This window comes from Anabrus simplex, chromosome 1, assembly GCF_040414725.1.
Source record: "Anabrus simplex isolate iqAnaSimp1 chromosome 1, ASM4041472v1, whole genome shotgun sequence".
Classification (NCBI taxonomy): domain Eukaryota; kingdom Metazoa; phylum Arthropoda; class Insecta; order Orthoptera; family Tettigoniidae; genus Anabrus; species Anabrus simplex.
In genome coordinates this window covers 675,471,634-675,494,507 of record NC_090265.1, presented here as the reverse complement: position 1 = coordinate 675,494,507, position 22,874 = coordinate 675,471,634, and the positions used below count along the sequence as shown (strand labels likewise).

The 22,874-nt window shown below is 40.1% G+C and overlaps 1 protein-coding gene across 2 annotated transcripts in view; it reads left to right on the top strand.

Annotated features, from left to right (window-relative positions):
• The window catches only part of LOC136857304 (multiple epidermal growth factor-like domains protein 11), a 216,760-nt gene that overhangs the window by 189,952 nt on the left and 3,934 nt on the right, over nt 1-22,874 (top strand). For both annotated transcript variants that reach the window (XM_067135877.2, XM_067135878.2), the window contains one exon: nt 4,240-4,377. In XM_067135877.2, coding sequence (XP_066991978.1) covers nt 4,240-4,377 — 138 coding nt within the window. The remainder of the gene's footprint in view (nt 1-4,239; nt 4,378-22,874) is intronic.

The following is a 22,874-nucleotide window of genomic DNA, read 5'->3' as shown; positions in this document are numbered from 1 at the left end:
GTTCAACCAACTTCCTGGGTGTGAGGAAGCCAATGAAAGTGACATTAGCGAATGGATGGAAGCTGACTGTCATCAATAACAAACAGACCAAGAAATTGTAGCTATGGTGGAAAAAGAATCTGGAGTTGATGAGAACAGAGTGACGACGAAGAAGACCACAATGAACGACTAGTGTCACATTCAGATGCCGCGGCCACCTTAGAAATTGCCATACGCTACGTCGAGCAACACTCCGCTGCTACGCCCACTGATGTGATGTTTATGAGACGCTGGTTTGACACTGCATTTTCGAGTAGGTTCCCATCACTATGGCAAAAGAAACTAAATGACTTTGTAAAGATAAACGACCAGTGATTGATGGTTTATGATGTGTAATTAGGCCATGTTTACATTAAGTTACTGTATTCTAGTAAAATATGACTAATAAAATGCAAGTAAATAGAATAAATAGAATAAGGTTGAGGGTTGAGAAGCAGATACAGGAAAATCAGTTTGGTTTCAGAAGTGGAAGATCAACAATAGAGCCCATTTTCATTATGAGACAACTAATGGAAAAGCATTGGGAGTACGGGAATGATATGGTAATGACATTCATTGATATTGAAAAGGCATATGACAGTGTCCCTAGGACGAAAGTTTGGGACAGTCTGGTGCAAAAAGGAATTGGACAGGGATTAATAAAAATGATCATGGCATTGTATAAGGAATGTTGTAGTTGCGTGCAAACACAAGTTGGCAGGACAAGTTGGTTCAAAATAACTAGTGGGCTGAGACAGGGAAGTGTTCTATCACCAATCCTGTTTACAATAGTAATGGATGACATCATGAGAACAGCAACAGCATATAGAGGAAGAGAAATGAACATGATGTTATTTGCAGATGATATTGTGATTTGGGGAGAATACGACAGGAAGGTTCAAGAACAGTTGAATGTGGTGAATGGGAAGATTGAAGAATGTGGATTGAAAATAAGTGTAGAAAAGAGTAAAACTCTTGTTATGACGAGAGGGGAGAAAGAAGGGAAAGGTCAGATTAGACTTGCAGACAAGCCCCTGGAAGTAGTGGAAACGTTTAAATACCTGGGGAGTGAATTAATGGAGAATGCTCGACTGGATGCTGAGATTAGTAAAAGGATTCAAGCTGGAAGTTGTTTCTATCATAGTGTAATAAATATGTTATGGGACAAAGATGTGCCAATGGAAGCAAAGGATACTATGTACAAGATGTATTACGTACCCATAACAACTTACGGAGCAGAAACTTGGACACTGACAAAGAAGGATGAGAGTCGAATACAGGCAGCCGAAATGAAATTCTTGAGGAGTATGATACAGAAGAGTAGACGAGACAAAATAAGGAACGAGAAAATCCGGGAAGAAATTGGAGTGGAAAAAATGAATGATAGAATAGAGAAGAGCCGACTAAGATGGTTTGGGCACATAAAGCGAATGAGCGACGAAAGAATGCCAAAAAAGGTGATGGAAATGCAAATCCAAGGAAGGAGAGGCCGTGGACGACCACGATTGAGATGGAAGGATACCATCCAACGCAGCATTATAGAAAGAAACCTGGACTGGGACACAGTGTTGGAGGAGGAGTGGTGGAAAGACCGAAGAAAGTGGAGAGGAACCATATTTGCCCCTACCCGGCTACAGCTGGATAAAGGGAAATGATGATGATGATGAAAATGCAAGTAAATCTTCATTCTGTTATATGTTCTTTCATTTCAATAAGGATATTTTTTAAAAATTGAATATTTCAGTTCGGATTAACCAGACTTTCGGATTAACGGGGTTCAGATTAACGGGACTCTAGTGTATTATATTAATTGTATATGCTTACCAAATTGTATTGTACAATTCCTGCATATGAGCGTTTGGCTCATTAGAATTTATTAATAAGTAAATAATGTAATTATTCCATTTTAGCCATAAAGTGGCAAAGTGCTGAACTACAGAAAATAAAACAAACACCACCAAACAATGTTTGCCAAGAATGGGCAGTACTATGCCTCTCTCATTGCCTTTTACTCAAAAGCTACCTACCATCAACAGTTCATGTACTGTAGATGTGAATAACAAAATTACGACATGATTATTTGAAGCAGAACACAATAAATAAATGCTGGGAACTGCAACACAAAATTTTAAAAATACCCAAAATAACCAGTTAGTATTTCAGTGACAATCACTAACAACTGCAATTAAACCAGCCTAAAAGTAACCTTCAGGTAATAACTATGAACAAACTAATAGTAAGCTAATTACAAATACTTTAAAGAATAACTCCACATGTGGAATGATATAAAAACTCTTTGACAATACAAACACTGTACGCACACACAATGATAAAATAACATAACACAAAATGGGTACAAAATAGAATTTGCCAGGAAAGGACATGAAGTGACAATGAAAAAAATCAGACTTAGTTTAGAGACATAAATACGTCAACACTGCCTACATTACAATGACAACAACACACGATTCTTTTGTAATACTGGAGCCAACGTCATACTCTTCAGGCAAGCAACTCAATGTTGAAAACATCCTAGGGATATGAGCTACAAATTTTAGGTAAATAAAATATAATCAAGTATGAGAATATATTCTTTATTTATTCCTTTTCTTAATCATCATTTTCCAGTCCATTAGATTAGCTATTTGTCTTTTTTCTACCACTATGAGCGCTAATATGAGTTAATGCATTGTTTCACTTAAGCATCAGTACGAGCGCTAATGTCAATCAATGCAGAGTTTCACTTAAGCCCTTATAACTACATTCAATGTGCACATTTTCCAAAAAACTGAGCTCGATAGCTGCAGTCTTTTAAGTGCGGCCAGTATCCAGTAATCGGGAGATAGTGGGTTCGAGCCCCACTGTCGGCAGCGCTGAAGATGGTTTTTCGTGGTTTCCTATTTTCACACCAGGCAAATGCCGGGGCTGTACCTTAAATTAAGGACCCGGCCCCTTCCTTCCACTTCCTAGACATATCTGTGTCGGTGCGACATTAAGCAAAAAAAAAAAAAAAAAAAAAGTTCCCAAAAAAATAAGAAATCTCCTCAGAGTAATTTTCATGCCCTTCTGGCCCTTGCTTTTCTTTGACCGATGCCTTCATTTTTCAAAGTATCGGATCCCTTCTATTTTTCCTCTCTGATTAGTGTTATAAAGAGGATGGTTGTCTATTTGTACTTCCTCTTAAAACAATAATCACCACTACCATCTGTTCAAGGGACTGCTTGAATACTGCATATAAAGCTGGGCGAAACTAGGTGATATTTATGTAATATGTATGTGTCTCATTGTATAGGATTGATGAGCAAGCAGCCAGATGGCATGAAAATTAAAATGCTTACACATGGTAGCTGTGGCCATCATATTATTATTATTATTATTATTATTATTATTATTATTATTATTATTATTATTATTACAAAGGAGACTTTGTACTGACGTATTACTTCGAGCATTGATATAGGAATTAGAAAGATGTTTTTGAAGACATTTGTCTGGAGCGTGGTGTTGCATGGAAGTGAAACATGGAAGATAACCAGCTTACAAAGAAAGAGAAGCCAGGTGAGTTGGCCATGCGGTTAGAAGCGCGCAGCTGTGAGCTTGCATCCAGGAGATAGTGGGTTCAAATCCCACTGTCGGCAGCCCTGAAGATGGTTTTCCGTGGTTTCCCATTTTCACACCAGGCAAATGCTAGGGCTGTACCTTAATTAAGGCCACGGCCGTTTGTTGCCATAAGACCTATTAGTGTTGGTGCGATGTAAAGCCAATAGCAAAGAAAAAAGAAAGAATGAGAATGAATGATTTTGAAATGTGGTGTTACAAAAGAATGCTAGAGGTGAGATGAGTAGAGTGAATCACGAATGAAGAGATACTGTATCGAATTGTTGAGAGGAAATCATACAACAGTTAAATAAAATACAGTAGACCAAATTCTAGATGGTGTTGAAGTACAAATTTGTTTGTGAATTATAAGGGCCCAGTGGACTACCCGGAATATAAAACTTCTGGTGGACATAACATGTTTTCCAGAAGGGTTCCTCATTTAATGCCATCATGTCTTCTGATTTGTCAGTTTTGTATACTTTTGATGTTCTCCTGTGTGATATCCTCATGAATTATTATCACTACCTTTTGTTTATGTTTTTACCTCATATCTTGATGCTGTGGTAATATTGTTCTGGGGTATTGCAAGAATGTTTAAGGTTTTCTCTTCCTCTTTTTCAGGACTAGATGAAGCCTGCGATTTTATGCAATTCGAAGGGTGTTACACTGAGAAAGGTGGTCATCAAAATATGGAATGTTATGAAAGAAAATGCCGCTGCACAAGTAATGCCAAGGTTGCTGCTGATGGACCATACTGTGGTACGTGCTTAAAAACTTGCTCATAGAATGTGAGGAGCTATCAGGATAATTGTTATTTGTTCTATACAATACTAATTACTAGGGATTGGAAGTTAAGGAAAATATTTATTTTTTCGAGCATTCTAAGATGAGGCCCAATATAATACATGTTTATTCTGGGTCATTGTAGGCCATAAGATGATGAGATTTGTCAGTCTTTTTTTTTTTTCATTTTCAGCATTTTTTGGCTTATAGGTCCCTTTTTTAGAATCTTTTAGGTCTTAGCATTTTCTTTTGCAACTTGACCTTTTTTTGACTACATTTTACTGCCCATTCTCAATTCAAATCATAATTCGTTCATCCATTATCTCTTAAATATCTTTTCTCTAGTAAATATGAGTATATACAGGGTGAAGCGAAATTCGTGCACTCGGCCATTGCAGCGTGACTCCTCACATGCCAACAATAAAAAAATGTCTCTCACAAAAGTTCATCCTGCGAGTATATCCGGGAGAAAAAGGAGGTTGAAGAGTGGCAATCTGGCAACACTGTAACCACATGTAGGTTAACTACCTCTGTCAGCACATATTAGTCGTGATGTACAGTTGGTGCAGTGGATAGACATCATCAACAGCGCCTTCACTTCATATGAGTACTATGGAGAGGTTTGGAATTGAATTCGGTCTTTTAGAATGCAATCTAATGATTAGAAATTGTATTGGGTCAGCAGAATAAAGCGGAACGACTCCATCCTGTTCACGGGAATTCCTGAGTGAGTGAAGTGGCTGGTGACAAAATTACAGTGGCGGATGTACTCAAGGCCACACTACTGCACCAGGTTTCAGTCTTTGTGGAACGTTTGCAAACGTGGCACGTGTTTCGCTGGTGCCATTAGAACAGTGTGTGCATTCAGTGAAATGGCTCAGGTGGCTGATGTCGGGTATCGGTATTCTGTTCCCCAAAGAGTATTCATTGACTATTCATACGTCCGTACAGAAAGTGCGAGGGCTGTGAGGAGATTATTTCAGGGGAAGTTTCTTGATGTTCAAGTTCCAGGTCGGACTTCGATTCATAGATTAGTAAATAAATTACGTAAAAGAGGATGTCTTCTTGATAAGAAACGTAATAAACCACGTACAGTACTCGCACAAGAAACTGTAACACTCTAGAAAGGTCTCCTATCAATCAATCAATCAATCAATCAATCAATCAATCAATCAATCAATCAATCAATCAATCAATCAATCAATCAATCAATCAATCAATCAATCAATCAATCAATCAATCAATCAATCAATCAATCAATCAATCAATCAATCAATCAATCAATCAATCAATCAATCAATCAATCAATCAATCAATCAATCAATCCTGATCTGCATTTAGGGCAGTCGCCCAGGTGGCAGATTCCCTATCTGTTGTTTTTCTAGCCTTTCCTTAAATGATTGCAAAGAAATTGGAAATTTATTGAACATCTCCCTTGGTAAGTTATTCCAATCCCTAACTCCCCTTCCTATAAACAAATATTTGCCCCAATTTGTCCTCTTGAATTCCAACTTTATCTTCATATTGTGATCTTTCCTACTTTTAAAGACACCATCCAAACTTATTCGTCTACTGATGCCCTCCCACGCCATCTCTCCACTGACAGCTCGGAACATACCACTTATATACAATAATAAAGTTTTATTATGAATCCACCTGTGAATCTCAAAATCAAAATCAGTAAGATATATTTTATGATTTTTCTAATAGAATAAGTTTTAAGTTTGTCAAAAATGTTCTATATATAACTGTACCGGGCGGTACACCTCTACTCTGTTTATTTAAAAGTTGCGCCAGTTGAAACTCCTCTTCTGGAGGAAGGTTGAACTTTATCTATTCTATTAATTCTCTACTTTCTCAGAAGATGTCACCACGTGGAAAATTTTGAGTTTTTGAACTGTGTCACTTTTGATGTGTTTTTGTTTCGCTTGAAGTAAGAAGTGTGAACTTTCTCTTCTAGAGGACACTACTGAAGATCAACAATAGTGCGACCTAGTGCGGAGTTAAAGAACTATTTTGTTGGAGAAATTTTTATTTCAAAAGTTTGTTTCTTGTTAAATTTCTTTCTGTTATTGTTTAAGTTGGCTGTATACCCCTCTTTTTCCCCTTAGTTTGGATCTAGCCAATCCCGAATTTCTTTAATTAATTTTCCACCAATAATGTGTTTCTTTTTCCTCTATGTAGGGGTTTCTTTTCCCGAACCAATAAAGATTTTGTGGGAGGGTGTTTTATTTCCCCTAACGCCTAGAATCTTCCGCGAGAGGATATAAACTGCTGATTTTGGGGTCTCCGGGCCACTTCTGTTCCATCTTTCAGTGTATTAAGTACATAGCAGGAGGCGGGAAGCGCCTCTTTCTTCTTCAGCCGTTCAACACCAGGTAATGGCCTATTAATAACTTCTTTTCTTGCTAGGTCGGCAGTTTAACACTCGCGGCGGGTTCGAAGCATTTCCATCATGTAACCTTTTCCTAAAATGTAATTACTCTTTTCATCTTTTTCTTGTAAACCTACATATTGGGATAGAGAGTGCTAACCCTCTCGAGCTCCCACTCACATTTGTTTTGAGGTGAACTTATTTTCTCAAACTATTCTTCGTTTATGTAATGTAAAGTGTTCTTCTCTAAGTCACCTCTGTAGTATGGGATTAGCCCTTGCGTTAGTGGCCCAGAGCCAGATTAGGTTTTAAAAAAACAAAGTGTATTAGGAGTGCAAGTTCGCCTCCTCTCAAATTGTTATTTTAGAGGTCATGTAATCAACCTTCTTTTCATGTAATAGACCTCCGTAGTTTGGGTATTTTACCCCTGTAAATACGTCCTTAGAGGACAGCTTGAAGGTAGAGTTTGGTGTGGCCTTTGAGAGGCTTAAATTTTAAGAGCGGATCGCTCTTTTGAAAATGGAGGGTCATATGCCTCGTGGAGGCTTTTCTGTGTAATTCGGAGCCAGGGGCTCCTAGGGATGAATGGGGTTTTCTGCCCCGTTGTTAAAATTTGTATATCGGAAAGTTGAGCTAGTTGCTCAAGAATTGTGTTTTCAGGGCTCGAAGCCCAAATTCTTTAATCCCTGTAATTGTACATTTCAAGTTGTATTTCGGCTACTAAGTACCTGTTCTATTTGTTGTTACCTAATTTTGAAAAGAAAATATAACCTTGTTAAATTTTAAAATTTAATTTCTCTTTAGTAGCTTGAGACCTATTCACCACCCAGCACCTTCTTTCATGCTTAACTACCACAAAAACTCGGTAACAAGTGGTAGCAGAGCGTGGTTGAATGGGTCTCAATTTAGCCCCTTTGACGGCTAAACATTGCTTTGATTCGAACTCTAACAATTGTCTCAGTTGCTGGAATTTTTTTTGAGTTTTTCAAAATTGTTCTGTCATCATGCCCGGCCCTCGCGATGTTCTCCTCCTTAACTATTTGCGCAAAGAGGAGTTGATATACGAGTTAACTATCAGAAATGTGCAATCTGGAGGCACGGTTGCAATCGACACCAACAAGCTTAGAGAGTCCCTTGATTTGCCCATTTCCATCCCCAATTTGGGAGAGAAAGAAATTGATGACTCTCTTTCCACGATCGTCGAGAATATTACTGGGCTAGCATCTGTAGTCAGCTTTTTTGATGAAAACGATCCGTCTCCTAATCAAATTAAGCGTGTGCAAGGCAGGCTGTATCACTTTGCAAATAGAGTTAATGATCTGTTGTCTCTAAAGGTGAATGACGTTCAGAGGAAGGACGCTAATACGCTCCTTGAAACTATTTCTGAATTGTCTAATAAGGTCACTCAATTGCTAACCGGCGAAGTTCCTCCCAAAACTGATCAACCCGCCACTGTGAACGTAGGTAGTGATGAAGAGCCTCCTCCTCAGGGAGAAGTCAATAGGATAACCGTTGCTGCTCAAACTATCTCTGCCCCATCGAACAACGAATCTGAACGCCGTGCGTCATTGGGTAACATCCGCTCTGAATTAACTTCTTTGCCATTGAAACCTTTAACGACTATGTCACCTGGGTTCAGTAGCTTGCCTCATCCATTGGCAATGTTGCTTAGAGGTATCTCTAAGTTTTCCGTCAACACCACCAGTGACGTAATTTCATTTTTAAGATTTCTAGTGGAATTTCAGGATCATGCTCTTGTTTTTTCTCTTTCGCCATGTCAAATTTTGCAAATTATCTATCCGTATGCTATTGGTATTCTCTCTGATAAAATCGTAAGAGCCATTGCCGAGCAATCATCTATTGAGGATTTCCATGCCCATTTGCTAGCTAACTTCATCCCGGCTAGGGCCAGGTCCTCCCTGATTCAGAAGTACTATTACCGTGTACAGCGCTTGGATGAAAACTTGGCTGATTTCATACAAGATATCAAATTCTACACTAGGGTGTTTGCTCTGCACTTTCCTGAAGATCAGATTGTGCAGGCTATTGTAGAAGGTATTTCGCCATCCTACAGATCATATTTGTGTTTTGCGGCATGCCCGCAAACTTTCTCTGAACTTGAAGCATTGGCCGTCTCAGCGGAAGGAGTTAGATACGCCGATTCTTTGCGTGTCGCGAAAGAACCCCCGCCTTCCTTTAGTAACACTCGGCCTCCACCTCGCCGACCAGTCAATCTCCGTAAATGTTATGCTTGCGGGTCGCCTGACCATCTGCGCAACAAGTGTCCACTGATCAAGCCAAGTGGGACTAGGAATGGAGCTGGTTCATCACAAGGCTGCTTTAAATGTGGGGCTTTCTCACATATCGCCAAGAATTGCCCAAACTCAAATAGCACCCCCTCCTGCTCTGGTGCAAATTCCACCCATGCCAATAATAAAAAGTGACTAGCGGCTTCGGCTGAGTCGACTAATTCTGCTTTCCAAGGCTCAGCCCCGGGCAAAAGGGTCGAGAATTCAGGGAATGAGCAATCTTCAAATTTTCTTTTTGAATGCCCCAGAGAGTGTCTTAGGATTGCGGCGGATACCCCCGCACCTGTTCCTTTTCTTAAGATTGAGTTAAATAACGAGCCTATAACAGCTCTCTTAGATTCAGGCAGTGTTTGTTCCATTATTTCGGCTGATTGGTATTCTAAATTGAAATCTGTTTGTAAACTCCCTGACTATGTCTCTTCTCCTGTTCAATACGTTTCGGCTAATTCATCTCCATTAGAAATTCTAGGTTCCTTACTGGTCAAAATTCGTGTTTTTAAGTTTACATGGAAAGTTAAATTGTTTGTGGCCAAGCAATTGTCTTGCCCCATTATATTGGGAGCTGACTTTATTTCTCACACTGGTCTTGTGCTTGATCTCCGGTCTAGGTCGTGCACATTCAAATTTGCTTCTAAGTATAAAATCCCACTATTAAAGTGTAATTCTGTATCATGTTCATCTATTTCGCCTACCCAGGATGAGATGTTGTTAGACCTTAGACATCTACCTGAGGAGCAGGCTGATAGTATTCGGAAACTGTGTCAGTCGTTTCCCGAGGTGTTCTCTGATACTCTTGGTGTTACTGACCTTATTGAATACAAAATTGAGGTCACGGACTCGATTCCTGTCCGTTTTCCACCGTATAGGCTATCTCCACCTAAAATGAAGGCTCTGAAAGAAATCATCGATCAGATGTTGAAGGATGGTATTATTAGGCCCTCTAAGTCAGCGTATTCTTCGCCTATTTTTCTAGTCCCGAAACCCCAAGGAGGCTTCAGGCCTGTCATTGATTACAGGGCTCTCAATCGGAAGGTGGTGTTGCAATCTGTGCCCCTTCCCGACCTTCATTCTTGCTTTTCATGGTTTCGTAAGGCCAAGTTCTTCACCATCTTGGACTTGAATCAGGCCTATAATCAAATTCCCCTTGCCGAAGAGTCTAAACATCTTACAGCGTTTGCCACGGACTGGAACTTATACGAATACAACCGCGTGCCTTTCGGGCTCCCCACGGGGGCAGCTGTGCTCACTAGGCTACTAGATAGGGTCTTTTCCGACATCAAATTTGAGTACTTATATCACTACTTGGATGATGTCGTCGTATTTTCCGAGACCTTTGAAGAACATCTAGATCATCTGCGAGAAGTTCTCGATCGCCTTCGTAAGGCTGGGTTAACTGTTAAGTTGTCCAAGGTTGCCTTTGCTAAGCCCTCAATGTCATTCCTAGGGCATATTGTGTCACCCGATGGGGTAGCTGTCGATCATTCTAGAACACAGGCCATCCGTGATTTTAAACCTCCTAAGGACATTAAAGGTATCGCCAGGTTCATTGGCATGGTGAACTTCTTCAGGAAGTTCATTCCTAATTTTGCTAATAGAGCGGCGCCCTTAAACCTTCTTCGTAGGAAAGGCATCAAATTCGAGTGGGGACCTTCCCAACAAGCCGCTTTTGAAGATCTGAAATTAGCTCTCTGTAATGCCCCTGTACTTGCTATGCCTGATTTCTCGAAGAAATTCATCGTCCAAACCGACGCATCGTCGTCAGCAGTAGCTGCAGTTCTTCTTCAAGAGACTGAACTAGGGAGGCGACCCATCGCCTATGCGTCTAGGACATTGTCAGCTCAAGAAGCAAAGTATTCCATCTATGAGCTCGAAGGGTTGGCAGTCTTATTCGCCTTAGAAAAGTTCCGTCTCTATCTGGAACATGTCAAATTCGACCTGGAGACAGATAATCAAGCCTTAAGCTGGGTCTTAGGTAGGCCGCGTCGTACTGGTCGTATAGCCCGTTGGGCCATCCGTATTTCTGCCTTCCAATTTGATGTACGACATATCAGAGGTACCGAAAATGTTGTTGCTGATGGACTCAGCCGTATGTTTCATAACGACGTCGAGACCCACGAACCGGTCGATAGTTCATCACCTTCCGAGTCCATACTATCTGGTGTTAATGCCATCTTAACAGGTGCTCCCATGCTTTTTAGGGATATTGAGAAATACCAACGTGAAGATCCGACGCTGGCTCCTATAATGGAAACCCTTTCTTCTGGGGAACATGTTGTCCCTTATGTTCTGAGGAATGGTGTTCTATGTTGCCCTTCGAGGCATGATAAGTTGATGAAAGTTGTTGTTCCAGCGGTTCTTGTACCTATGATCTTCAAATACTATCATGAGACCCCATTGGGGGGGCATCTTGGAATCTTTAAAACTCGTGAAAAGATTCGTGAAATGTTCATATGGAAGGGTATGGACGGTGAAATTCGAGAACTTGTAAAAGCTTGTAAATCTTGTTTGATCAGTAAACCAACCATGTCCACCAAGGTAGGCCTCTTGTCTTCGCATCAAGCGTCGCGCCCCATGGAACGCCTGTATATTGATTATGTGGGACCCTTCCCCCAGTCAAAGGGGAATGCCAACAAATTCATCTTTGTATGTGTAGATGGTTTTACAAGATTTTCGTGGTTATTCCCGACTAAGCTGGCTACCGCTCAGTCCACCATTACTTGCCTAAATTCTATTTTTGCTTCTTTTGGTCCGTGCCAATACATTGTATCTGATAATGCTAAAGCTTTTACATCAAATCTGTTTCGTAAATTCTGTTTTGACTTGTCCATCTCTCATGTAACTACATCTGCTTATTACCCTCAACCATCTCTGGCTGAACGGGTTAACCGCAATCTCAGGTCCGCACTTATTGCCTATCATCATGAAGATCATTCTAGGTGGGACACGTCCCTGCATTGGTTAGCTTTTGCTTTGAATTCGGCGGTTCATGAATCTCACAAATTTACTCCAGCTTCTTTGATGTTTAAGTTCGTTCCCAACACGCCGCTCTCTAACCTCTGGTCTCTGAATGACATTCTGCCCGAGACAATAGATCCGGACAACATTAAAGATCTTTGGAAGAAGGCTAAAGCTAATCTTAAAGTGTCTCATGAAAAGGTTAGGGAAAGGTATGATCGTGGACGGAGACCCACCACTTTGAAGGTAGGTGACCAGGTTATGGTCAAAAATTTTGTTCCCGCGGGCAAGCTTGCCCCCAGATTTCATGGGCCTTGTATCATTCTCGATTTTCTTACGCCGGTTACCTTATTGCTAAGTAATCCAGCCACCGAGAGGATATTTAGAGTTCACCTGTCCCAGGTGAAACCGGTGTAATTTCTGTGTTAACTTGCTCCATATTATTTTGAAAGGATATGAAGGTTATATTTTTTTTTGAGTTTCACTTTTATGGCATTCTGCCCCTTCTGTAATATTTTGGTTTTAGATGTAAGCCTTATGTAAAACCTGCCCCGACCCGTTAAACTGCCATCCTGTTCTTGCCACGGCCATTACCACGCTCCCGTCTCCTGCTCCACTCTACACAGTGGCTTAATGAATACCATGAATATCTGCACGCCGCTGGCCCCTCACTCTCTCTACAAGCCTGTACCCTCAAAGAAAATAATTGTCCAACACAATTCTGCCGCCTAGCTTTAATGTTTCAGCGCCCCCGCAGCCGCGCAGCGCCGTGCAGCGACTGGGGAGGGGGATGGGCCCCCTCCTCTCCAGCGAGGACGACATGTGCACGGCGAGCCGGAGCTCACCTCCCGGCCAAGGCTGATGTGCGGCGCACGACCTGCTACATGCCCGCAGCCTGTATCTGTTCACCGCGGGCGCGGCGTACTTCAACACCTCTGCTCCCCTCATAGTGCGGGCGAGCGGTATCTCAGGGTACTTGAGGGGTCCGAGCGGCCTCCGTTGGACGCAAGCTGCAACGGCCGGTCTGGCCATCCGACTCAATCTACATCAACTACATGGACAGTCACCATAAGCAATAATTACATTTGGGAATTTAACAATAATATTTGGTGGACATTGCAAAACTTTTCTTCACCTTTTAAGCATTAAAGGTTTATCTTCAGAAATTCAACTACTACAACAGAAAAACTTTACTGCACCGGCAACAACAAAATTTTGAAATTGCAACCAACCAAATTACTAAAATCTTATAAATGCTTCCGCAATTAATCTTAATATCAACATCAAAACTTGGACCTTATTTTGGAAACAAAGCTTATGTTCTTCTGTGTTACCCCTTGGAGGAACTTTTGGGGGGGGAGGTCTGTACCGGGCGGTACACCTCTACTCTGTTTATTTAAAAGTTGCGCCAGTTGAAACTCCTCTTCTGGAGGAAGGTTGAACTTTATCTATTCTATTAATTCTCTACTTTCTCAGAAGATGTCACCACGTGGAAAATTTTGAGTTTTTGAACTGTGTCACTTTTGATGTGTTTTTGTTTCGCTTGAAGTAAGAAGTGTGAACTTTCTCTTCTAGAGGACACTACTGAAGATCAACAATAGTGCGACCTAGTGCGGAGTTAAAGAACTATTTTGTTGGAGAAATTTTTATTTCAAAAGTTTGTTTCTTGTTAAATTTCTTTCTGTTATTGTTTAAGTTGGCTGTATACCCCTCTTTTTCCCCTTAGTTTGGATCTAGCCAATCCCGAATTTCTTTAATTAATTTTCCACCAATAATGTGTTTCTTTTTCCTCTATGTAGGGGTTTCTTTTCCCGAACCAATAAAGATTTTGTGGGAGGGTGTTTTATTTCCCCTAACGCCTAGAATCTTCCGCGAGAGGATATAAACTGCTGATTTTGGGGTCTCCGGGCCACTTCTGTTCCATCTTTCAGTGTATTAAGTACATAGCAGGAGGCGGGAAGCGCCTCTTTCTTCTTCAGCCGTTCAACACCAGGTAATGGCCTATTAATAACTTCTTTTCTTGCTAGGTCGGCAGTTTAACACTCGCGGCGGGTTCGAAGCATTTCCATCATGTAACCTTTTCCTAAAATGTAATTACTCTTTTCATCTTTTTCTTGTAAACCTACATATTGGGATAGAGAGTGCTAACCCTCTCGAGCTCCCACTCACATTTGTTTTGAGGTGAACTTATTTTCTCAAACTATTCTTCGTTTATGTAATGTAAAGTGTTCTTCTCTAAGTCACCTCTGTAGTATGGGATTAGCCCTTGCGTTAGTGGCCCAGAGCCAGATTAGGTTTTAAAAAAACAAAGTGTATTAGGAGTGCAAGTTCGCCTCCTCTCAAATTGTTATTTTAGAGGTCATGTAATCAACCTTCTTTTCATGTAATAGACCTCCGTAGTTTGGGTATTTTACCCCTGTAAATACGTCCTTAGAGGACAGCTTGAAGGTAGAGTTTGGTGTGGCCTTTGAGAGGCTTAAATTTTAAGAGCGGATCGCTCTTTTGAAAATGGAGGGTCATATGCCTCGTGGAGGCTTTTCTGTGTAATTCGGAGCCAGGGGCTCCTAGGGATGAATGGGGTTTTCTGCCCCGTTGTTAAAATTTGTATATCGGAAAGTTGAGCTAGTTGCTCAAGAATTGTGTTTTCAGGGCTCGAAGCCCAAATTCTTTAATCCCTGTAATTGTACATTTCAAGTTGTATTTCGGCTACTAAGTACCTGTTCTATTTGTTGTTACCTAATTTTGAAAAGAAAATATAACCTTGTTAAATTTTAAAATTTAATTTCTCTTTAGTAGCTTGAGACCTATTCACCACCCAGCACCTTCTTTCATGCTTAACTACCACAAAAACTCGGTAACAATAACTTTTTAACTAATGAAGTTATTTTAAATGTAACAACATTATAAAGTATTGAACAGGTGGACTCATAATAAAACTTTATTATTGTATATCAACAGATTTCAATACGGATTAAAACATGAGATTAGTGCAACATACCACTTAGTCGAGCAGCTCGTCTCTTTTCTCCCAAGTCTTCCCAGCCCAAATTTTGCAACATTTTTGTAACGCTACTCTTTTGTCGGAAATCGCCCAGAACAAATCGAGCTGCTTTTCTTTGGATTTTTTCCAGTTCCTGAATTAAGTAATCCTGGTAAGGGTCCCATACAATGGAACCATACTCTAGTTGGGGTCTCACCAGAGACAAATATGCTCTTGCCTTTACATCCTTACTACAACCCCTAGTACTCTCATAACCATGTACAGAGATCTGTACCTTTTATTTACAATCATATTTATGTGATTACCCCAATGAAGATCTTTCCTTATATTAATACCTAGGTATTTAGAATGATCCCCAAAGGGAACATTCACCCCATCAACGCAGTAATTAAAACTGAGAGGACTTTTCCTATTTGTGAAACTCACAACCTGACTTCTATCCCTGTTTATCATCATACCATTGCTTACTGTCCATTTCACAAATTTTTTTTTTTTGCAAGTTACTTTACGTCGCACCGACACAGATAGGTCTTATGACGACGATATGACAGGGAGGGGCTAGGAGTGGGAAGGAAGCAGCCGTGGCCTTAATTAAGGTACAGCCCCAGCATTTGCCTGGTGTGAAAATGGGAAACCACGGAAAACCATCTTCAGGGCTGCCGACAGTGGGGTTCGAACCCACTATCTCCCGAATACTGGATACTGGCCACACTTAAGCGACTGCAGCTATCGAGCTCGGTTTTCACAACATTATCAAGATCATTTTGCAGTTGCTCACAATCTTGTAACTTATTTATTACTCTGTACAGAATAACATCATCTGCGAAAAGCCTTATCTCTGATTCCACTTTACACATATCATTGATATATATAAGAAAACATAAAGGTCCAATAATACTGCCTTGAGGAATTCCCCTCTTAATTTTTACAGGGACAGATAAAGCTTCACTTACTCTAGTTCTCTGAGTTCTATTTTCTAGAAAAAGAGCCACCCATTCAGTCACTATTTTGTCAAGTCCAATTGCACTCATTTTTGCCAGCAGTCTCCCATGATCTACCCTATCAAATGCCTTAGATAAGTCAATCGCAATACAGTCCAATTGACCTCCTGAATCCAGGATATCTGCTATATCTTGCTGGAATCCTACAAGTTGGGCTTCAGTGGAATAACCTTTCCTAAACCCAAACTGCCTTCTGTCAAACCAGTTATTAATTTTGCAAACATGTCTTATATAATCAGAAAGAATGCTTTCCCAAAGCTTACATACAATGCATGTCAAACTGACTGGCCTGTAATTTTCAGCTTTATGTCTATCACCCTTTCCTTTATATACAGGGGCTACTATATCAACTCTCCATTCATTTGGTATTGTTCCTTCATGCAAACAATAATCAAACAAGTACTTCAGATATGGTACTATATCCCAACCCATTGTCTTTAGTATATCCCCTGAAACCTTATCAATTCCAGCTGCTTTTCTAGTTTTCAACTTTTGTATTTTACTGTAAATGTCATTGCTGTCATAGGTAAATTTTAATACTTCTTTAGTATTAGTCACCTCCTCTATCTAGACATTTTCCTTGTAACCAACAATCTTTACATACTGCTTACTGAATATTTCTGCCTTTTGAAGATCCTTGCATACACACTCCCCTTGTTCATTAATTATTCCTGGAATGTCCTTCTTGGAACCTGTTTATGCCTTAAAGTACCTATACATACTCTTCCATTTTTCACTAAAATTAGTGTGGCCACCAATTATGCTTGCCATTATGTTATCCTTAGCTGACTTCTTTGCTAGATTCAATTTCCTAGTAAGTTCCTTCAATTTCTCCTTACTTCCACAGCCATTTTTAACTCTATTTCTTTCCAACCTGCACCTCCTTCTTAGTCTCTTTACTTCCCTGTTATAATATAGTGGATCTTTACCATTCCTTACCACCTTTAAAGGTACAAACCTATGTTCACATTCCTCATCAGTTGCTTTAAACCCATCCCAGAGTCTGTTTACATTTTTATTTACTGTTTTCCACCGATCATAGTTACTTCTTAAAAACTCCCTCATGCCTGTTTTATCAGCCATATGGTACTGCCTAACAGTCCTAATTTTATTCTCTTCCTTTCTTTCACATTTATTTTTAATCACCACAAAAACAGCTTCGTGATCACTAATACCATCTATTACTTCGGTTTCTCTATAGAGCTCATCTGGTTTTACCAGCACCACATCCAGAATATTCTTCCCTCTAGTTGGTACCATCACTTTCTGAATCCGGTGCCCTTCCCATATTAACTTATTTGCCATTCGTTGGTCATGCTTCCTGTCGTTTGCATTACCTTCCCAATTGACATTTGGTAAATTGAGATCACCCACTATGATCACGTTCCTTTCCTTATTGTTTCCCACATAGCTGATTATCTCATCAAAAAATTCTGAATCAGCATCTGCACTACCCTTTCCTGGTCTGTACACTCCAAAGACATCAAGCTGCCTATTATCCTTAGAAATGAGCCGTACCCCTAGAATTTTGTGCTTGTCATCTTTAACTTTTTCGTAGCTTACAAATTCTTCTTTCACGAGAATGAATACTCCCCATCCTACTGTTCCTATCCTATCTCTACGATACACCCTCCAGTTCTGTGAGAAAATTTCTGCATCCATTATATCATTTCTCAACCATGATTCAACTCCTATTACAATATCTTGTAAGTATATATCTATTAAATTACTTAATTCTATTCCTTTCTTTACAATACTTCTACAGCTGAGCACTAACAGTTTTATGTCATCCCTACTTGATTTCCAGTTCCCTGTTCCCTTAACACCGCTCCCTAGCACACCCTGTTTCCCTGAATGTACCTCCCTATAACTCTTCTAAACAAATTTCCTAACTTATATGTACCACTGCAGTTTAAGCGAAGGCCATCTGAGCGCAGATCCCTATCTCTTACCCACCCATTAGATCTAGAAATTTCACTCCCATTTTCCCACATACCCACTCCATAGTTTCAATTAAATCCCCAATCACCTTCCAGTCAGTATCCCTTCTACAGAGTATGCCACTGATAACAATCTCTGCTTCCTTAAACTCCACCCATGCTGCATTTACCAGATCCCACACATCCCCAACTATGTTGGTACTTATACCTGCTTGTCTTACGTTGTTAGTACCAACATGAAACACTACCACCTTCTCCTTTCCCTCCTCCTTCTCTTCTACTTTCCTCAACATCTGCCTTAACCTAATTCCTGGATAACACTCTACTCTGGTACCCTTTCCTCCACACACTTTCCCGACATGTCTAACGATAGAATCCCCCATGACCAGAGCCTCAACCCTACCCACCTCATTTGATCCCCTCCCCTCCTGGTCAGTCCTATCTTTCCTGACAGCTGCAGAAGCTATTTCCTCCCCCCTTTTCTCCATCCCATGACCCTGTTCCACCTGTCTTTTCCTATCCATTAGTCCTCATTTTCCTTTCCTACCTCTTCCCTTTCTCCTACTTCCAAACTTCTCGGCAACAGTTCCCTGTTCCTCATCTTCCCTCGGTTGTTCTACCTGCAGTGACTCGTACCGATTTCTCACCGACACCTGTCCTGAATTTTGATCCTGAATGGAGCCCTCAGCCCGCAATCTCCATCCCCTTAAAACATTAGACCACCTGTCTTCCACAATTCCCCCATTTCCTTCCAATCCCTCTATTACACCTACTGTATCTTGTACATTGTTTGGAGGCCTACTTTCCTTCCTGTCCTCTGAGAGTATCCTAATTATCTCCCTCAAGCTCTCCAACTCTGCCCTCATACTCCTTAATGCATGGCCACACCCACAGTTCCTACACTCGCACTGCTTAACCATTTTTTACTAAATAATGAAAAGAAAAGGAAAAATAAGATAACTTATTCTGTGCAAAATAAAAATGGAAGGAAAGAAATATTGTCTAGGTTCACAAAGAACACACGACAGTAAGTTATTTAATATAGGCTACTACTACACTACAATACTACTTAATTGTACTATTTTTATTCCTACAACACGCTAACATGATGAAAATTGCTGTTAATTACTGGAAACAGAGAATAATACACAAGAATTACATAATTCTTAACTGCAGTTAAGTCTTCCCTAATTACAACAACAGAATTTTAGTAAGAGAGTTACTACAGATACCACAGAAACGGTACTATACTATACAAATATTTCACAGTAATAGAATAAACACACTACTTTCTAATAAGATGCTATAATACACTACAATAATTTTAAACTACGTTCAGACTAAGTACAGATACTACAATACACTACAATAATTTTAAACTACGTTCAGTACTTCAACAACTTGCTCTTCGAATGGGTACAAAGTTACCGAAGGGTAATGAACAATTTCCTAAGCAGGTGCCAAAAATGCTTGAATAATGGAGGGAGGCAGTTTCAACATCTCCTGGCATGATATATGTGAGTTACTTTATTTTTTGTGTTTGTTTGTTAGAAATAGCTTACGTGACAATGTATTTACTGCAGACTACCTGTCACGCACACACCTCCCGTGTGCAGGCTGCACTGCCGGGCTGTGGGACTGGTTCCGCTTTATGTTGCTCACCCTGTATACCACCACCTCTCCTACCCTGCAATTTTTCAAGTGATGGGACTTGAACTGGCTAACCACTGTGTCAAACCATTAAAGACTTAATGTCTTAACAATCAGAGCACCAAGTAAGCCTCAGGCCAAAAGGAACAACTTGTTCTGCTGTCCTCAAACAGATACTCGCCTTGTCAGTCGCAGCCCTTCTGCACCCATTTATTTTCAGCCCCTGACAACCTCATTTCTGCTTATGTATTTACTAACTTGGCTACTTACATACTTAATGGTTTACTTACCAGTACTTGATTACAGTAACTTACGAGGGGGTGTCAAAAATGACCCAAAATGATTTTATTACAGCAAAATACTGGCTACCTTTATTCAAATTCACTTACAGATGTTCAAAGTATTCTCTCTTAGACACAATACAAAATTTTCAGCATTCAGTTCACTGTTCAAAACACTCCTCGAAGCCCTTTCTTGATAGTCTGTTGAGTATACCTGAAATTGCGTTGTTTACTTCTTGATCACTTTCAATATGATGACCTCAAAGTTCCTTTTCACTCCAGAAAATAGGTAGAAGTCGCATGGTACTAGGTCAGGTGAATAGGGTGGATATGGCATCACCTCAATGCCCAATTCGGTTATTGTGTCTTGACTGCCCAACTGTTTATAAACTTAACCATGATAGGTTAAAATGATGATTGTATGATCCGTATTGACTAGTCTGAATGTAGTACAGAAATATTTAAAATAGTTATATTTGAATCAGCCTTGTCAATACACTTATTAATGAAAGAAAATTATTTTTATTTATTTATTTTTTAATTTTTCTTTTTCTTTCATTAATAAGTGTATTGACAAGGCTGATTCAAATATAACTATTTTAAATATTTCTGTACTACATTGACTGCCCAATGCGCAGGTGCATTGTCCTGGTGCAGGATCCGTCCTGTTTGAGCAAAGTGTTGCGAACGATGAAACAACATGTCGGACGCACTTAACAAGGTTCATTTCCATAAGCGCACAAATACAATTTTGAAACAAGTCAGATGGAGGACCAGACTGGCCTAAACGAGCAGACACGGCACATCACTCAGAAGGTGATCCAAATATTTATTACACATAAATAAACACTAAACATTTACACATATGTACAAGAAGATGTAGAGGTACACCAAAGTGCGTGTACAGCTGCCGGTCACTATGTTCAGTCTGACTATATTAATGGACGCAGCAGCACGTTGCCAACTGTGACAAATGATGAATGAAATGTGGCAGGCAAGTTGCCAACACAAAGTTTGTTTTTTCCCTGCAATTTTTCTTTTCAGCGGCTTCTTTAACACTTAACATAGTAATCGGCAGTACGTTGCTTTTTCACTGCATGATTGTACACAATACCCTGCTTACCAAAAAAGACAAGGTGCATGACTTTCCCTGCACTTGCTTGAACTTTGGCCTTTTTGGTCTTGGACTGGAAGGATGTTTCCATTGGGCACTTTGCTGTTTTGTCACTGGGTCATAATGATGGAACCAGGACTCATCACATGTGATAACCCTGTCCAAAAAATCTAATTCTCGCCAAAGTCTCCCTTTCCATTCTTGACATGCCATCAAGCGGTGAGCCTTCTGTTCATCATTCATCACACGTGGCACGCACTTTGCTGAAACTTTTCTATGTCCTAGAACATTGGGTTTAATATCTTTGGTTGATCCACAGGAGATCTTTATCATTCCAGCAATCTGTTCAATGGTTAAATGGCAGTCTTCCTGCAACACGACATCAATTGTGTTCACATTGATGATGATTTTCAAAGTTGAGGGTCTTCTGGGGCATGGAGCATCTTCAAGATCAGTTTAACCATCCTTAAAACGTTTGTGCCACTCAAAAACATGCATCTTTCCCCTGGCTTCCTCTCTGTAAGCTTGTTACGACATTTCCACTGTTTGTGTTGGAGTTTTGTCCAGGAGAACAGAAAATCTAATTGAAGAGCACTGCTTCAACTTGAGATCCATGTTGGGTACAGCGAACATAGCCTCCTTCCTCAGCTGTTTCCTTGTAACTGAGAAACCTGAGGCGTATGATGTGCTTCTTTGCACTGTATCACTCAAAGTCAGACCTCTCCAGTACTATCACCTGCAAACTCCAGTGCGGGATTATTGAAAGAAAAAAAAAACACACACACAAAAAAGAAAAAAAGGAAAAAAAAATTCCGGTTATTTTCCGACGTCTCTTTGTACATACTTACTGATGTAACTATTTCTTGTTTTTAAGATGCCATCTCCGACTGGAGGTTGGCAATCGTGACCTTGACAATGCAACATGAGAAACATCTTCTGATGTACATCTGTGCCATCTTCGAATGTCTTTTTGTCATGAATTTCTCCATTCTTTTTCCATTGTATTTTTCCTTCAGTAATTAGCTGTAATAATTGATATCTTTTTCCACTGCAAGCTCTGCAATGCAGGCGGACCTGGGGATGAAGGGACTCACAGACTTCCCCAGATACAGTAAATAGTTGAATAAATAACTTTACCTGAATGCCATTCTGCACAGGTTTTTATAGAATGGGCTGCAAAAGTTAGCTTTTACATTGCTTATATAGCGTACTTGTTGGAGAGCCTCCATAGCTCAGGCGGCAGCATACTGGCCTCTCACCACTGCGTTCCATAGTTCAAATCCTGGGTACTCCGGTTTTCCCTGTCATCCTTCATTCCAGCGACAGTCTCCAATATAATTTCATTTCATCTGTCAGTCATTAATCATTTCCCCAGAGGAGTGCAAAAGGCTTTGGCAGCCGGCACAATTCCTATCATCACCGCTAGATGGGGGCTTCATTCATTCCATTCCTGACTCGGTCGAATGACTGGAAACAAGCTGAGGATTTTTCATGTAAAGTGATTGTTGGATGGTTGCATTTGCCTGTAAATTATTGTTTTTATGTTGAGTCTAAGACAGCTGTCTCTTATAACACAACCTGTATGCTCTCTCACAAATATCTGCGCCAAGATAATATTTATTTGTTTTTTGAACATCCTGACGGTTTGAACCCTATTGTACATGAGTATATCAGGGTTATAATTTTGATAAGTTTTTAAAATTATTGGTCCTTGAAACAAAATTAGGAAACTAAATTATTGAAGATGTGGTGAATGAGCTTAAGGAACTGTTTGTAGCAGCAGTATTTCCTAAACACATGGTATAATGGCTTTGAGAGTTCCACATTACAATTGTTTACGTGACATTC